The sequence below is a fragment of the Manacus candei genome, unplaced genomic scaffold (genome assembly GCF_025592945.1).
Source record: "Manacus candei isolate 608988 ecotype Guabito, Panama unplaced genomic scaffold, ASM2559294v1 h1tg000060l, whole genome shotgun sequence".
Taxonomy (NCBI): Eukaryota; Metazoa; Chordata; class Aves; order Passeriformes; family Pipridae; genus Manacus; species Manacus candei.
In genome coordinates, this window is record NW_026138108.1 from 1,850,219 (window position 1) to 1,867,685 (window position 17,467).

At 40.2% G+C, this 17,467-nt stretch overlaps 1 protein-coding gene across 1 annotated transcript in view; it reads right to left on the reverse strand.

The window, feature by feature from the left end:
• LRP5 (LDL receptor related protein 5) overlaps positions 1 to 17,467 on the reverse strand; it is a 141,407-nt gene that overhangs the window by 29,749 nt on the left and 94,191 nt on the right. The window contains exons 8-11 of the mRNA XM_051804153.1: positions 5,646 to 5,862; positions 3,778 to 4,067; positions 1,574 to 1,800; positions 1,060 to 1,244 (exon numbers count right to left, since the gene is read on the reverse strand). Of these exons, the coding sequence (XP_051660113.1) occupies positions 1,060 to 1,244; positions 1,574 to 1,800; positions 3,778 to 4,067; positions 5,646 to 5,862 (919 nt within the window). The remainder of the gene's footprint in view (positions 1 to 1,059; positions 1,245 to 1,573; positions 1,801 to 3,777; positions 4,068 to 5,645; positions 5,863 to 17,467) is intronic.

Sequence of the window (17,467 nt, forward strand, 5' to 3'; positions counted from 1 at the left end):
CTAGAGCATGGCCACTGCCAGAGATACATTACTGTGTAAACTCTTACTGTAAACTGCCTTTCTAAACATTTTCAAGCATAAACCTCTGCGAATCTCTGACATCAAATGAAGATGTACACTTTATCAGCATCATCTCCTCTTGTCTCAAACCTCCAATGCTAGATTCTACAGAATACCTCATTTTTCTTCCTCTGCTCTACTTTCTGTTTGACTAAGACTTGAGAAAGAATAAAAAACCCATAAACCAGAACATGAATCCATTTCCCTGTAAACCACCAGAACTAAATATAGAGGCAACCTCCCCATGTAACTTTTAGGAATCTGAATTCTCCGTGTTACGGGTACAGATACCCTGCACACTCTCAGATACTTCTTAGAGCAATTCTGGTCCACAGTAATAAATTTAGGGGAAAGACTCTTCTGAAGGAAGGAGGTAGCTGCATAATTCAATTTTCATAGTCAGTAGAAGGAGGAAAATCTCCCCAAAGAGTGATTGTTCTCCTGCTGGGTAATGTTTATAATGCCCAAGATTAAGCTGGAAGAACACTCATTCATCCACTTAGGGGTGCTTTATTCATCTCTGGTGGGGTAGATGTTTTTATCAGCAACACTCATTTAGATCTATCCTGGCAAGGACATTGGCACTGCATACCAAAGGCCAAATCCAATAACATCATCTTAACTGATGAGCTCACTTGCTAGAAGTCTACCTGCGTCTTTATAACCTGCTAACTAAAAAGACATTGAACATGATAAAACTGAATAGGCACAAGTCTATGGGGACTGATCACATGCATCCCAGTGTCCTGTGGCAACTGGCTGATATGGTTGGCAAGCCACTCTCCAGGAAAAGCCATGAAGCTGACAGTGACTGGAAAAATGGAAACATCACTCCTATTTTTAAACAGATAAAAAGGAAGACCCAAGGAACTACAGACAGGTGAGCCTCACACACAGATTTAATATCAGTTATATTGTTCAAATTTCATATTATTCAATTGCTTTACTACTGTCAGTGCATATTTCTGTACTGGCTGGCGTACTGAAACACTAGATTACCGAGCATATTTGATGACTCAATCATGCTTGTGTCCAAGTCAGTCCAATAGAGCCTTTGGTCCACATAATCAATAGTGAGGTCATTGGCACGACCCACTTTGTCCACCAAAGTGATGCTGTTTGTTCCGTCCATAAACGCTCGAACAATCCTTGGTTTTCCTCCCCACTCAGTCCAGTACATGTATCTGCAATGAGAAGTGGAACAAAAAGAGCATATCAGCTAAGTATGATTGGGTTTAGCTGCATGCTTTGACTTTTCTAAATTTTTTCTTCAGCTCTTAAAAGAAACCCCACAACCCATGTGATTATGTGCAGTATCATAATATTCCTTTTTTAGAGAAAGGCAGAATAATATTTTTGACAATTATTAATTTTTCATTGTAACCCATGGGATTGTGGAATGTTTATTGTCTTTCCAAAGACTCTGAAGAAATGGAGCTGTATAAGCTGCCAAATAACTTGCCACATACAAGAATATGCACACAAAGCTTTGAAAAACAACACTGTCCCTTACCCTTTGGTAGGATCAAGAGCCAGAGACCTCGGGTTGTCCAAGTCCTTCCACACAAGGACCTGCCTATACTGTCCATCCAGGCGGGCTACTTCAATGCGATTGGTCCCAGTATCTGCCCAGTAGAGATTCTTCCCCATCCAGTCTACAGCCATTCCCTCAGGATAATCTAGCCCAAACTCAATCACATGTTCAACAGAGCTCCCATTCATGAAAGCTCGGCTTATGGTCTGAAAAACAATCGTGTAAAAATATTACAGCATTTACACATACCCAATTGCAATAAAAAGGAATAACAATTACAAAGTTTAGTGTACAAAAAGAAATTAGTCAAAAAAATCAGCCATTTTACATTTTAAAAAATTAATTTACATAGTCAAAAAAGATACAGAAATTCTCAGGACAAAAACATCTGCAGAAAGCTACTGGTTTCTCATGACCAGACCAAGACATTTTAAAAGGGTATGATTTTCAGAAAGCAGTATGTAGCTGCAGATTCTTCCTTGACCCTTCTCCCTCTCTTCTATTTGCACACAAGAAGCTGTTTTTAAAATTATTTAATTCACTGTAATGTTTTACATCTTAGAAACACATCTCAGTTTGGAGACATCTAAATTCAGTTGTTTCTCGTAACCAGTCACCTGGAGCACATTTCCTGATGCCATCTACATTTTAATTATGCACACTCATCAAAACAAGTCATAGGGCAAGGACTGCACACATATAAATAAGTCCCTCCGAACTGAAGCACTGAAACAACAGCCAGGGAAATGGTAACTCGCAGGACCAATTATCTACCTGTGTTATCAACACTGAGCAATCGTTCTACATGCCTGCCAACAATTCAGCTATTGATTTCTTAATAATTTGATAAATGAATGTATAAGGGTAAGAGGCATTTTATATTTTTAAAGGTAAATGTCAAAACCAGAAATCATGTAGTATAGTTTTTGAAAATGCATCCTCATATAACCAGAGGCTGGAGGAGATCAGGGAAGTGGTGGTCACCAAAGGAAAGGGAGATGACTACGGGTTCTGAAGTTATAATACCTGCTGCTAAGCAGCAGGATGTGGGGGACGAGAGGGAATGAGAACCCAGAGGTGCTGAAACAGACCTGATATGTGAAAATACAGTATGCTAGATAATTCAGGGCGCTAAAAACAAGTAAAATGTTTTCCAGTTCTGCACAGTGTGAGACTGGGATCTACATACTTATGCAGGTGAAGTAATGTTTTTTCCACTACAAATGGTTAAGATGACCATAACTCCTGTTCTCCACATCCTTATGTGAGATTTATTTAGTAACTGTGTCTGCACTACACTAATTTATTACACTGGCACTCTTCCCAAAAGAAAGGTACCCACAGCAAAACCGGCACTGAAGCACGGCCCTCATTAGACCTCACAGGGAGGCTGTGGAAACTGCACAAGCCCTTCAGGCTTTAAAATTGACCTTTTCCATATTATGGCTTGGGCACATTGGCAAGGAAACTTTTATTGCTCTTGGAAAACCTATTAAGAGGCTAAATAGAAGAATTTAGTTATAGTAAAGTGAATCTGTAATTTTCTACCATTACTTAATTCACTTTAGAAAGCAAAGTAACACTGATGAAGAGCACAACACACTTTAGCACACACGTGGATGTGAACCAAACATCACAGGAAGTGTCAAACTTTTGGGGAACAGACTGAGATTGAACTAGGGGCAGGCAGGCCCTTAACATAGAGTGGAGGACACTGCACAAGTTCCCTGGCCTTTTCTATGCCAAGCTGGAGCCACAGACTAACAGCAACCAATCCAAAGTTCACTTGCCAAATGTTAATATTGAGTACAATTGTCTTTCAAGTCAAAACTGGAAGAGGACAGAAAGCTCAGGGGGCTGCCAAGTTCAAATTACTCTACTGTGTGACATGAAAACAGCTTTTCTACAGTAGATACATATATGGTTGCAACACATCCAGCATCCAAGACTTAGGCATTCGGTACAACCAGACGCCACTTTGGATTTTTATTTGAAGCGGGAAGATGCCTGTCATCCTACTGTGCATTCAGCAATGCAACTGTCTTCATCTCCAAGGGTCTCCTTGGATGCAATTCAATGACAACACTAGCAACTGCAGGATAGATCATGTAACGGAGACCTTTGTTAGATCAAAGTAACTGCTCTGTGGCTTTATACTCAAGGAATTCACATGTCAGTAATACCTTCAAACTAACATCAGTCCAATAGATTCTGTTATCAGAGACATCAAAATCCAGAGCAGATGCTTCTTTGACTCCAGTAAGAGGAATAGCAACATCATTATTATTGGTTTCAAGAGAAATCCTATGAATTGCTGCTCTGCTTGTGAAAACTAAGAAGGCTTCAGGAATGATGCAAGTCTTCATGTCACTCAACAGCTCAAGGCCAATGGGACAGGCACACCTGGTCTCCTGGGGTGTAAAGAAACATAGATGGCTGCAGCCTCCATTGTTCTCTGCACATGAATTAGTTCCTTAAAAAACAAAACAAAACAAAACCAAAAACATATATTAGTGCATTAAATTAGTTCCTTAAAACAAACAAAACAACCAAACCAGATACAAAAGCATTGTGAAGGTAGAGGGGAAAGAGAAGCATGGGAGGGTGAGCAGCAACACTATAATTTTTCAAAGTAAGTTAAGCCTCTGGGTTGTCAACAGGGAATTCTAAAATAAAAGCACTCCAAATGGATTCTTTTCTTCTACCCAGGACTAACGAAGCTGGAGCTATCCCTCCTATTGTAAAAATACCAGCTACAAACAGAACTTTCTTGTCTCCCCAAAGATTAAATTCAGTCACTGAAGGCAAATAATTAGCTGGTTATTTTTGGCCAAGTACTCCATCTTTGTATCTCTTTGAAACCATCAGTTTTTAAAAACGTTCAGTGATACAAAAGGGTGAGAAAGGAGCTGGATAACTGCAGTACTTTCCCAGATGTTTAATTTAAAGCTAAGAAGGTACATTAGCAGAAGCAGTTCCAACAAGATCACCACAATCTCACACTTATTTTTTTGTGTGATGGGGAGGGAATGTGGAGGAGAAAGTAAGGACCAACAGATAAATGACTGCCTTTCTCCATCTGCTGGAATCAAGGATTTAGGTATTTAAAGACTGCTACCACATATAAAAAAGATCTCCAAGATCAGTCTCAACCAGGTTTCTTTTCATTTTCCCTTTTCAGGGCATACATATTTCAGACCAATGGCATAACTAGCAGCTTGAGGACTTCATTATTCTTCAAGTACAGCTTCCTGAAAAGCTGGAAATCCATGTACTGTCAGGGTGTAATTTGACAACCTACTTTATGTGATTACACTGTGACTATTCTCAGTAATTTTAACAGCTGACCAATGAATCTGTTTACTGCTATGTCCAGACTCCAGCGCTCCACGCAGTAGAAAAATCTGTGATGAACACGCATCTCTCATTAGTTACTGAAGCCAGGAGGTCCTGTGACATACTCGCTGCAGAATGCCAGCAGAGGACCTAAAACACTGGCTACACCCTCAGCAGATGCAGTGGAAGAACAAGGAGATCCAGCTGCTGATCCCATGCTAAAGGCAAGGTTTAATTGTTAAGATTTAGGTACAATTGAGGCATTAGAGTTAATATATAAGTGTCACATGCTTTGGGGCAACATTGTTATGGCGACTGACTGCCTATACTGCCCAACATAGTGAAAAGCATTCTGCTGACTCAACATCACTGGAACTTTGCACTGGAAGGAAAGAGCAACAGAAAATGAAGCATTTCTGTGAGAATAATGATTCCTATAGTGTAGACCCAGGGATAAAATAAAATTCTCACAAAAATACAAAGAGTGTAGCGGGAGCTGTGGAAGACTTATGTCAAATGTCACTAAAAACAGGAAGCCCACACTTCTTTTGCAACACTGTATTTTCCCAACTTGACAAATAATAGGTGTGATTTTCCTTTAAAATTATTAAAATCAGACCACAGTTATTCTCATTACAAGTGATCAACAGCTGCTTTATGAAAGCAAGCTCACCTAGAAGCTCCTACAGACCCATCCTATATTGCTCATGCTTACCAAACACTTTGGTAACACTTGTTGCTTTAAGGCCCATTAAATCTGGCAGCTGATCAATAATGATATCTCTGCTGGCCTTTATCTTGTGAACTCTTTCAATGCTTCGTCTCTGCCAGTCAGTCCAGTAGATGTAATCTCCCAGCAATGTGAACCCAAATATATGTGGAAGTTTATCTTCTAGAAGGGTTTTCCTCATTGTTCCATCAACATTTATGACCTGTGGGATGCCCAAGAAAAAAAGGAAAAAATAATCTTCTCTAATGTGGGTACAATTAAAATGGCAATATCAATCATATTTTGAACAACTGTTTTTATGCCAAAACCTCCTGAAATTCCCAGCATGCTCCTTTCAAAAGAACAAACCTCTAAGTTTGTTGAAAGTGAAATATATTGAAATGACATGACTGAAAGTGGCTTCTGCCATGCCTTCTCCACTGAAAAAAATCTAAGCAACTTGTATTTAACTTGCATCAGTTCAAACCTGCAAAGACCACTGCAGAGGGAGTATTTTTTGGGGATGAGAGTGAGATTCAGGGGATTTTTCAACATCACTCATGTCTTGGTCTCACTACTGAACTCTCTCCCCAGAAACAAGGGATTGCTGCAGTGACCTTCAGCCCTCAATCACAGGGAATACAGGCCATCAGAATTCTTTCATAGAACAACAAGGACATGTAAAATCTTTACTTTCTGAAATTTTGGGTATTTTATACCATAAAAAATTATGGTTTTTTCACTCTTAAGATAAGTAACATCTATAAAATGTGGAATAAGTATTGCCTTATATAAATTTGTATTTGTAAAGCTGCAAAGAAGACAAAATAGTATTGGAGATGGGATAAGCTCCACAAATATATATATATACACACACACTTATATGTATGTGTGTGTGTGTCTGTGTATATATATATGCTACTGGTTAATTATTTCATAACCAATTACTACAATGATCTTGTGCTACCCCACTTTGCTTAGGAAAAGGAAAGGTATTCATATAGTCTGACCATGATCAATAATCAGATCAATAATCACTGGGTAAGACAGGAAATTAAAATGCTGACATGCCACACACCTAAAGTCACCTCCACCTGCTATACAAACTGCAATCATCTTTTCAATCATCTAGACATCTCCTACCCACAGCAAGGAGTGTGTATTTGTAAGACCAAGGTAAAATATTTATCTGACAAACCCTGAGACCCCACTGCAATTGACAGCTGTAATTTATCTACATTATTTTTAAGGTGCTGCTTGAAAATTTATACCATGAGTGGCATCAAACTCATTATCATAGTAAAACCAAAACAAAACCCCAAAACTTAAGACAATTTATTCTGCAGTGTGATCAGGTCAAATCTCCATTTGTTGCTAGAAACTACTTACAGATGGAAAACTGCTCTGCTCTAATTTAAGCTACCCTGATCTGTGATTGAGATTTTAAATAGTCTCCCCTATACTATTATTTGGAAATTGTTTATTCAGACTCATACTAAACCTGTACCTTGCAGGTGATTAAGCTGCCTTCATTGTGCAGTGCTTCTACTGTCCTGTGCTTCAAGGCCTATGGTCATTTGAACAGTGTATTCCCCAACTTTTAAATTACTAACTCCTTGAGTAATATTTATTTCTTATTATAAATATCTATAACTTAAATGCAATGTAAGATTAAACCATTAAATACCTAAATGATGTGGGCAGTCAAAATCAACCATCATTTGTACCACAACTTTAACAGAGTTGTAAGGCTCTGTTCATACACCATAAACAGCAGAAGCACCTACAATTTATTTTTTCAACATGACCAGTGACAATTACATCTTTCTAAACCAGCATGTGAATTTCAGTATGTTTACACACAGATGGTAGATATCAAAATAAACTTAAAAACTAAATCTCCACTTTGAAACCTTGTAATACTTTTCAAATTTGTGAAAACAACATGCATTTCTTCTGTGACACAGTTATATGGGCACAACATTTCCCTTTTAGAGAAACACAAATAAGATATGAATATTATCTGAAAAAAATTGTTAAATGCTAGCATACTGTATCAGGTTTGCATGGCAAAGTTTTTGGGGAGGAGGGAGGCTACAGGGGCGCCTTCTGTGAGAAGCTGCTGGAAGCTTCCCCCATGTCCAACAGAGACAATGCCAGTCGGGTCCAAGACAGACCCACCACGGGCCAAGACCGAGCCCATCAGTGATGATGGTAGTGCCTCCAGGATAATGTAGCAAAGAAGGGAGAAAAAAACAACTGCCAGGCAGCAACAGCTGGAGGGAGGGATGAGAATACATGAGAGCAAAAGCCCTGCAGACACCAAGGTTGCAGAAGGAGGGGTAGGAGGTGCTTCAGGCACCGGAGCAGAGGTTCCCCTGCAGCCTGTGGTTCAGACCGTGGTGAGGCACCTGTGCCCCTGCAGGCCATGGAGGACCACAGGAGTGCAGAGATTCACCTGCAGCCTGTGGAGGACCCCACATTGGATCAGGTGGATGCCTGAAGGAGGCTGTGATCCCATGGGAAGCCCATGCTGCAGCAGGTATCTGGCAGGATCTACGGAGAGAGGAGCCCACTCTGCAGCAGGTTTGCTGGCAGGACTTGTGACCCCACAGGGGACCTACACTGGAGCAGCGTGTTCCTGAGGGACTGCACCCCGGGAGTCCCTGAGGTCAGGAGGGACCTGAACGGAGCAGTTCATGAAGAACTGCAGCCCCTGGGAAGCACTCACGTTGGAGAGGTTCATGGAGGACTGTTTCATGTGCAAGGGACCCCATGCTGGAACAGGGGGAGAGTATGAGGAGTCCTCCCTTTGAGGAGGAAGGAGCAGCAGAGACAATGTGTGATGAACTGACCATAGCCCTCATTCCCTGTCCCGCTGTGCCACTGGAGGGAGGAGAGAAAACTGGGAGTGAAGTCAAGCCCAGGAAGAAGGGAGGAGTGGGGGAAAGATGTTTTAAGATTCATTTTTATTTACCATTACCCTACTTTGATTTGATTGGCCATAAATTAAAGTAATTTCCCCAAGTTGAGTCTGTTTTGCCCATGATGGTAAGTGCTGAGTGATCTCTCCCTGTCCTTATCTTAATCCATGAGCCTTTCATTGTATTTTCTGTCCCCTGTCCATCTGGGGAGCAGAATGATAGAGAGGGCATTTGGTGAGGACCTGGCATTGCCAAGGTCAACCCACTGCACACACATGGGACATGCACTGGATCTTCCAGCTAAACAGCAGAGGTGAGTAGTCAACTACTGCATCCTGTATCTAGCTGTGCTGTACACAAACATCATCACTATAACACAATCTTACCACACAGAGCGCAGATGTCTTCAACTGCAGAGGAAAAGAACTTTATGAGACCTTTAAGACTATCTAGCAGCCTATGTGAATTTGAACACAGGCTACAAGGTAAACCTCTGGATTCCTTCCAGACAAAAAGCCTCCTGCTGGAGACAATTAAAAATAACACGAGCATTCCTGCAAACTAAGTTTCAGGGGAGTTTTATCAATTGTAAGTTCATCAACTTACAATTCTTCTAATACTTAATGGAGTAGCAGAGACTGAAGATTAAGATCTTTTTATTTTGTTAAGCTAAATAGAGTACATTAAAAAAAGTCTATATTTGTGGTTAAAAGCCAAATGGCTCTGCAATTATGTCATTACATCATGTCCAGGCAAACCCCAAATGCTCACTTACTTAGAAAACTATCAATCCCACAGGCAATACGGCAGGTTCAAAAGTTCGTCATGCATACTCAGGTGCTGGAGCCAAACTGGTGCCACACTAAGTAAACAAGACACCACTTCCCCTACAGCACTGCATCAGCAGGATGATGATCAATCTACCACATTTCCATCTACTTTTACAGATATGGACAGCCAAAGTATAATTCAAATACTAGAGTTGCTGACTAAAATATACCAGCAAAGGTTGGATCCAAGGATGCAGAAACACACTTATTTGAATCCATGCACATCCGTGGATGTTGCAGATGACATCAAGCTGTTGAACTCCAGGAACCTCATGAGGTTCAACAAGGCCAAGTGCAAGGTGTTGAGGATGAATGGATTGAAAAGCCCTGCCAAGAAGGACTTGGGGGTGCTGGTGGATGAAAAAATCTACGAGCTGGCAATGTGCACTTGCTGCTCTGAAAGCCAATCATGTCCTGGGCTGCATAAGAAACAGTGTGGCCGAAAGTCGAGGGAGGGGATCCTACCCCTCTACTCTGCTCTGTTTAGACCCCACTTGGAGTATTGCATCCAGCTCTGGGGTCCCAATACAAGAAAGACTGAGAGCTGCTTCAGAGGAGGGCCACAAAAATGATCAGGGAGCTGGAAGACTTCTACTATGAAGAAAGGCTAAGAGCTGTGGTTGTTCAGCCTGGAGAAGAGGAGGCTCTGGTGAGACCTTACTGTGGCACTCCCAAATTATATGGCTGTTTAACATAGTGGGAATGGAGGTCCAAAATGTGCAATCAGACAGCACTAAAATGCTTAATAGCTTACCTTTTGGCTAAGAAAATGATGGAGTGTTTGCCCTCTCACTATGGGCAGAACACCAATGAACCCAAGCAGGCTTCCCTTGGATGCAGAAAGGGCAGCTCTGACTTGGAGGATTTTTCTGTGCTGTGGCCAGTCGAGCCCTCTTAGTGGCAGTTAATGCAGGGCAACAAGTAGGAAGTGATGACTAACCATGAGACTATCTTTTAGTAGCAGCCAGAGCAAAGCTTGAACAGTGAGCTGTCACATGCACTTCAGTATAGGCGTTTACTTCAAATTTTGCTGCCACCCATCTTCCCAGAGATCCAGCTCTACTCTAGCATAGTAACTTAAACCACGGGGATGCAAAATAAAAATCTACAAACAGGCCTCACCAAAAGCACAGCTCCTTTCATTAAAACAGCACAGATAATAAAATACTGTTATTAACTCATCATTTAATATCTGCCAGTCGCAGACAAAGGGAAGCCTTTAAGGTGCAATCCTTATAATTTAGCACAAATTGACTAGAATAGGCTTTATTCTACTCAGGGTTTTCGTTCTCTCTATATAACTGATAAATGGATCTCAAAGGATAAATGCAACACTAAATCTGCTGTGCTTTACATACGAAACACTGAAAGCTCCCCTTGAACAGCAGCACACACTGAAAGCCCCTGATTAGTCTTAAGACTTCAATGACAAATTTCCTAATGAGGCACTGCCAAGCTCAGCTAAAATCTGCTGTGGGTAAAATGAAATCAACATCAAACGCCTCAATGAACTGAATTACACAAAAAACACGGTAAGGTGATAAGGTGTGATTTTTTTTTTTTAGATGCTGCTGCAATGTATGCAAATGATTTAACAAATATTTCTAAATATAACACTCAAAAGCTCTTGGCTCTTTGAAGAAGATTAAAGTAAAACAATGCAATTAAATTCTACACATCAGCATGATTCATGTAGTCAAGTTATATTTCAGGTGCATCTGTGAGAAAAACAACTATTCAGCATAGATACAGGATGTCTTTTGACAGAACAACAAAGAGAACTCAGAGACCTTACCCCTATATTTCATTCATTAAGATAAAACAAAATTTATTTGATTGCTACAGACAAAGCTGTAGTCAAATGGAAATCAATTCTTGGGCTGAGCTAAATTACTATGTGAGCAGTCACCACACATAACAGGTTCGCAACAGTAAAATGACATGACTGACATATTTTTGGGAGACTCATGTAGTGGACTTATGGGTCTGTGATTCTTCTCTTGTACATCTTGTGGAAAGCTGTGTTTTTGTTGTGAGAGTGATTAAGAACTAGAACAGGTTGCTCAAAGAGGTTGTGGATTCTCCACCCTTGGAGCTATTCAAAAGTGATTTGGTCACAGCCCTGAGCAGCCATCTCCAGGTGGCACTTGGACCAGCTGACCTGCAGAGGTCCCTTCCAACCTCAACCATTCTGTGAATGGCTTTTAACAATTCTTACCAGCAGACTCTAAAATGGCATTTTAAGTGAAAAATGCCTAGTCTTCTTTGGCTGGAGAAAGAACTTGTGAAGACAAATCATGTGGGTGGCATGGAAAAGAAAACAGGGAAGTCAACAGGGAGTGAAAAAGACAAAGAAAATTGGAATGACACAGAAAACTCTGAAGGGTAAAGAAGCCTACCCCAAAGAGCAAAGAGTGAAACAGCTGTGAGCAGTCTGTACCACAGTCTATATTCAGCTGAGTATAAGCCATTCGTTAACATTTCCAACAGCTGAAACAGAGCCACCTTTCATCGATGCTTTGGGATAAAAGTGCACTCTTTCTTTTTTTTTCCCCTTTGTCTGAAGGGCATAAATGTCAGGCATGTAATGGCAGACACTGGCAAGCAATAAAGGGAACAATATTAAAACAAACAGTACCAGAACCCATAAATCAAAAAAGAGATAGATGGACAACAGCCATAACTGGTCATTTTCCACAAAGACTGCTTGAGTGTTTTAGCAAACTGTTGCTTCAAACACTTGAGAATTTAGAAAGCAGTTCCTCATTGTTGTCAGTAGTTTCTGTCCCCTTTGACAATATTTTGGCTACCTGGTAAAAGCTGCCTCATAAATAACATTCATCAGGCTTCTATTGCTATTATATTTCATGGATTAATCCTACATGTACTATTGTGGTTCTTTCAGGTAACTTTTGATGATGACATAGATTTATATTATAATTTTTGAATTCTTACGTTCCTTGATTGGTTGCAATTGCAAACTATCATCAGCCACCTACATTCACAGTAAGCTGTGTACCATGAAAACAGAGAATCAATCTATACAATACCGTGAGTGAACTGTGAATAACAATCTGTCCTTTGGAAATACGCGTAGTGAGTGACACATCACCACCCGTTTCTCATATATTCTTTTCCTTTCTTTAAGAGACATTTTCTCATTTCTCACTGTAGAACATGTCGGTTTAGCTTGCTGAAGACACAGCATGACAGGATACTTCTCTATGGCTACACAGATGGGTGATATTTTTACTCACAATACAAAAGCCACTCTGAGATGCTCAGCAAAGAAAATTCCAAGGAGGATTACTGAACATCAGAACTCTTTTTTTGGCAGTCTTCCTTCACAACTACCTTTACAGACTCCTGGAGCTAAAGCACAGCAGTAATGGCAAACCATCCCTGCTGCTTGACTATGTCTTGCAGCTGTGGTGGTGGCCTGCTGTGGCTGGTAGGGCAGCCATTCCAGTCCTTCAGACAGGCAAAGCAAAGTAGCTGGTGTGTGATACAAAATTATAGCCATTGATAAAAGAGCCTGCACTCAAAATTTCCTGATACTCCTACAAAGAAAACTCTCAACCATCGAGCAATGTCGGCTTCTTGATGGGACACTCTAAAACCTTGTTCCAAATGCAGTCACTCCAGTATATTTTCTTAAACACTTTGTTCTGTTTCAGACAAAGTAAAATCTACACTTATAAATGAAGGTAAGATAGTTAAGTAGGGACTTGCTAAAAAACAAACCCAACAATCCAACCGCCTATGAAGATGACAAATGCAACAGAGTATAAATCTACATGATAAAAAACTAGTTTATAGTGATTTCCCATTTTCTCTGGGAACAATATACACAAAATACATTTTTATTCTTTTGCTCATATTATCACCATTTGAAGAGGTTATTTATTTGCAGTGTTGATCTATTAATTTCTCCATATCAAATCACCATCACTCCTAGTGTTCTCTTAGGGCTTCCCAAAATCTTTTTAGTTGCAGGGAGAGTATTGCATTTTCAGACAGACTTTTCAAAATGAAATACGCTCTAACACAGATAGATGGATAAATTGGTTCTTGTTGGAAAAGTTGTATTAACATGATTGTGATTTTGTTTTATGTTTTATAAATATAAATGTTTTCCACAATTTACATCAGCCTGACATTTCCAGAACTTTTTTCTGCTTACAGGATATCAGAAGATTAAGGTTGCAGCTGGTTAATTCTGTAACTTACCTCTCATAAGCAGGAACTTGATCACATACTTTAAAACTACTTTAAAAAGTAACAGAAAAAGTTAAACACAAAAATCGTTTATGGCAACTGATGGCTAGACTTTAAAGCATGGAGAAACTACTGAATTAGTATTCTAGTTTTATTTTTAAATAGGTAGGAGCCACTTATTTAATGCACTTCAGGGAAATTTTACCTTCTGTAAATACTTTTTCACTCTCAAATGTTGACCTCCATGAGTTTAAAGGGGCATGCAACAACTCTGAAATTTAGCTAACACCCATTATGAAAACAATATGTGTTTCCAACTTCTAGGTAACTAGTCCGGGAAAGCTGAAGAGGAATTTAAACTTTTTACAGTAATAGTTTTAAAACTCATGTATCTTAGTTTTTCTCACTTCTCTCCTGATTTTCCATTTCTTTAAATGGATTGGAATAATCCCCTAAGATCTTTACCTTCTCCTTTCCAAATCCAAACATATTCTCAACTTCACAGACAACTAAAAGTCTGTGGAAAAAGCACATCATATAAATATTTACTATGTTATACTCCTGATGATGATATTGGGACTGCATGCACATTTATAAGGTGTATGTACAACATGGAGGAAAGACAAAAGAAAAAAACAAACCAACAAAACAGAATGAACTTGATATGAGAAAAAAATTTGTGGTAGACTTTTGAGTCCAAAAAACAAGTCAGCAATTTCAGTAGCCAACTGGAATTTCTTAAAAAGTCAAAAGGATGCCAAAAATAACAGCTACACTTAATCTTGAAGCAGAAAGTGGTACCAGTACTGGTCAATCTTTCCAAGGAAAAAACTTGCATCCTGTCCAATATTACCATGCTAACATTAACTTATAATAAAGTAAAAATTAATCTAGATGTAGTAGTACATACTGCTGCTATACTTATCCTTCTTGTTTGCTTACCTAAAAATACATAGATTTTAAATCTTTTGAAAATAATCTTTTATGTTAGAGACAATGAGAGGTCCCTGAACAATTGATCGAGAAACGCTGGTCGAGTCATGACCCCCTCCCGTGGCCATACAATGCTGGGTCTCATGCAGTCAGCCTCTGTCCACAGTAAACTGAGATTAAGCTGCTAGTGTTTTGTCCAGCACAGTGGGACCTCTTGCTCAGAACTCAGCTTCTTACTCTTGCCTTGGAGAATCATAACATATTCTTTTTCTTAACCTCACCACAGTGCAATTATCAAAAGTCACTTGTAGCCCTTCACACCCTCTTCACACCATGCTAGGCACATACAGTGCTTCAAAGAGTCCAATAATGAATCCCTTATGCTCTAAGTCCCCAGAGGTGTCACATATGTAAATTCCATTGGAAGTCAAAGGTTAAAAGAAAAGACCCCAGATTAGCTGACATGTCCCTCTATTCATGGCACTACACCTTGAAGAATAGATGCTTTTATCCTCATTTATTAATGGAATAGCCAAGTCTCATGTACTTTCCTTAGTCATTCCTCAGAAACTGAATCAAAGTTCTCTCATTAAATATTTCTGTCAGAGGAAGACAGACGAAATAGTAACACACAACCAAAGGCAGTGGGTACTCAACATCTCCTTGGAGGGATGCAGTGAAAGTCTAAGGAGTCCTGAATGCATTTACAAATGTTCATTCAGCTCCTCATCTCATGAAGCCTCTTGGTCCAAATAAACAGCAAATTCTGATCATGACTCCCTTCTGTTTGTAGCATTTATAGAAACACTGCATTGGACTAATCCAATAAATCCAGTCTTGCACACTACCATGTAGTGTGTGTGTCAACAAAGCGTAAGCAAAAAGCTGTGCACAGAAACCCAAACTAGGTTGTCCAGTTAACTGGAGTATCAACAGCTGTACAGAGGCCAGGCTAAGATACTGTGCTAACACAACCTCATTGCTAGCTCCTGCAGAACTAAGCCATGTAGTTCTGACACATGCAAGCCCTCTCACAGCTGAAACGTGCCTCCTGAAAGAACAGATAACAACAAGGCCTCCTGCCTTGATAAGTTGCCTGCACTCCGCCGTCACTTGGGATAAGCAACAATATCCGTCATTTATCTAAGACACTATTAATATCGGCAAGTTATGCAAGGTAGCATTCAGAGAGTTTATCAAAAAAACATGATGGTCTCTAGTCCCTGCATATGTCTAAAAAGGTGAAACACTTAACTTTTGTCCAGCACAATCTTGATCTGCTCTCAAAAAAAGCTACCTTTCCTTCTGAGGCCAAAGCCTGGCAAGACAAACAGACCCTTCGAGCTGAAGTTCAGCCCATTAAGTTTGCCATAGGAAACCAAGTCCTGCACAGCTGAAGGCCATGTCTCCAATTACTGTAGTACAGAATTAGTTTTGTGGTGTCACATAGGGAAGGTGCCACCACTTCTGCAGCCAAAAAAGTCTCCTGTGGGGTAAACATAACACAGGAAGATGCTCCACTACATTGCTCTCTCTTCATCAGTCTTCTCTGGAGGTCAGACCATCAGTTGACAGTCTAAATTGCCCAGAATGTTACATTTTTTATGTAAATCTCACAACTGATCTAACTGTCCCACCCCAGTTCTTAGAAACCCTTTTCGCCAGATGAGTTCACTGTATTTTAAGAAAAAGGAAAATAACACCGTCCTGATCTCCTGACAGGACAAGAGAAGCATAGGAAAGAAGCTGCCTTGAATCACCAAGCAACACTGAGTACTCCAGAGACTCAAGGGCCAACCTAACGCTGGATTCACCACACAACAGTGCCTCTCTTCCCATTCTCAGGTAAGTGAGAGCACTTGCCAGGTAGAATAACCCTTTATGTGAGGCTAATCTGCAACATGTTCCACCTACTGGAAGAAAAACAAATAAATAGATAAATAACTTCCCCACGGTTCATATGGCCTGGTTTCACTCAAGCGAATATGAATTCTTCAGTCCACATCACACAGCTTATTTTCAATCCTTGGCCCTAGGCCTAATCAGCACAGAGTGAGAAGGGCTGAAGGTTCCTAAGAGTAAATCCAAGTAAGGTTGTTCATCAAGAGCTTCTTAGATCAAACCAATATTAAACAGGAGTCAAGAGTTTAGGTGAAATTTAGGATGTCCTTTTAGCTTACAAGACAGATTCTTAGGGCATGATTCCCTGCACCCCCACATAAGTAAATAAAAAACATATATTTAGCATCTACTGATAAGAGAAGAGCAGACATACACAACGTCTTCAGGCAGTTAGCTACAGTCAACTGCAACTTGCAAGCTTTCATAAGCTGCTCTAAGATCATAATTAAGAGCTGTCCTCCAAAAGTAAAGTACCTAAGAGTCCCTATTATTTGAGGTTGAGCAGCTAACTCAGGTATCAAGAAGATGGTTTGGTCTTACAGCTCAAATGATGGATCAAAGATGGATCCCAGCGTGTACCCTCAAGTGAGGCACCATACCTCTCCAAACACTATTTCTCCACATGCATAAAATGTATAAAATTTCTCCCTCTTTTCCGAACCCTGCCTTGCCTGTTCAAACTGCTCCTCAATACCAAAGAAAGGAGGCAAGCTAATACATCTTTCAGAGCACAGCTCAAAATCTGGCAGGCAGTGCTGCTCAGTTCAGTTCAAGCAGATGCCACTTTGCTTCTGGCCCCTCATTCTCCTGTTCACCCTGACATCTTCTTGCCATGTCAGCACAATGACTTGTGTGGCAGAAAACATATCAGACTGAAAAATATAAACCTTTTTGGCTGGTTATTTTTCAGCTGGATCAGTTCCCTGCTCTGTTTTTCCACGTGGCTGAACAGACTGCTATGCCAGCCAAGACAGAGCAGGAACACACCGTGAGAGAAAGGGCCTGGACTGCCTTCAGGCAT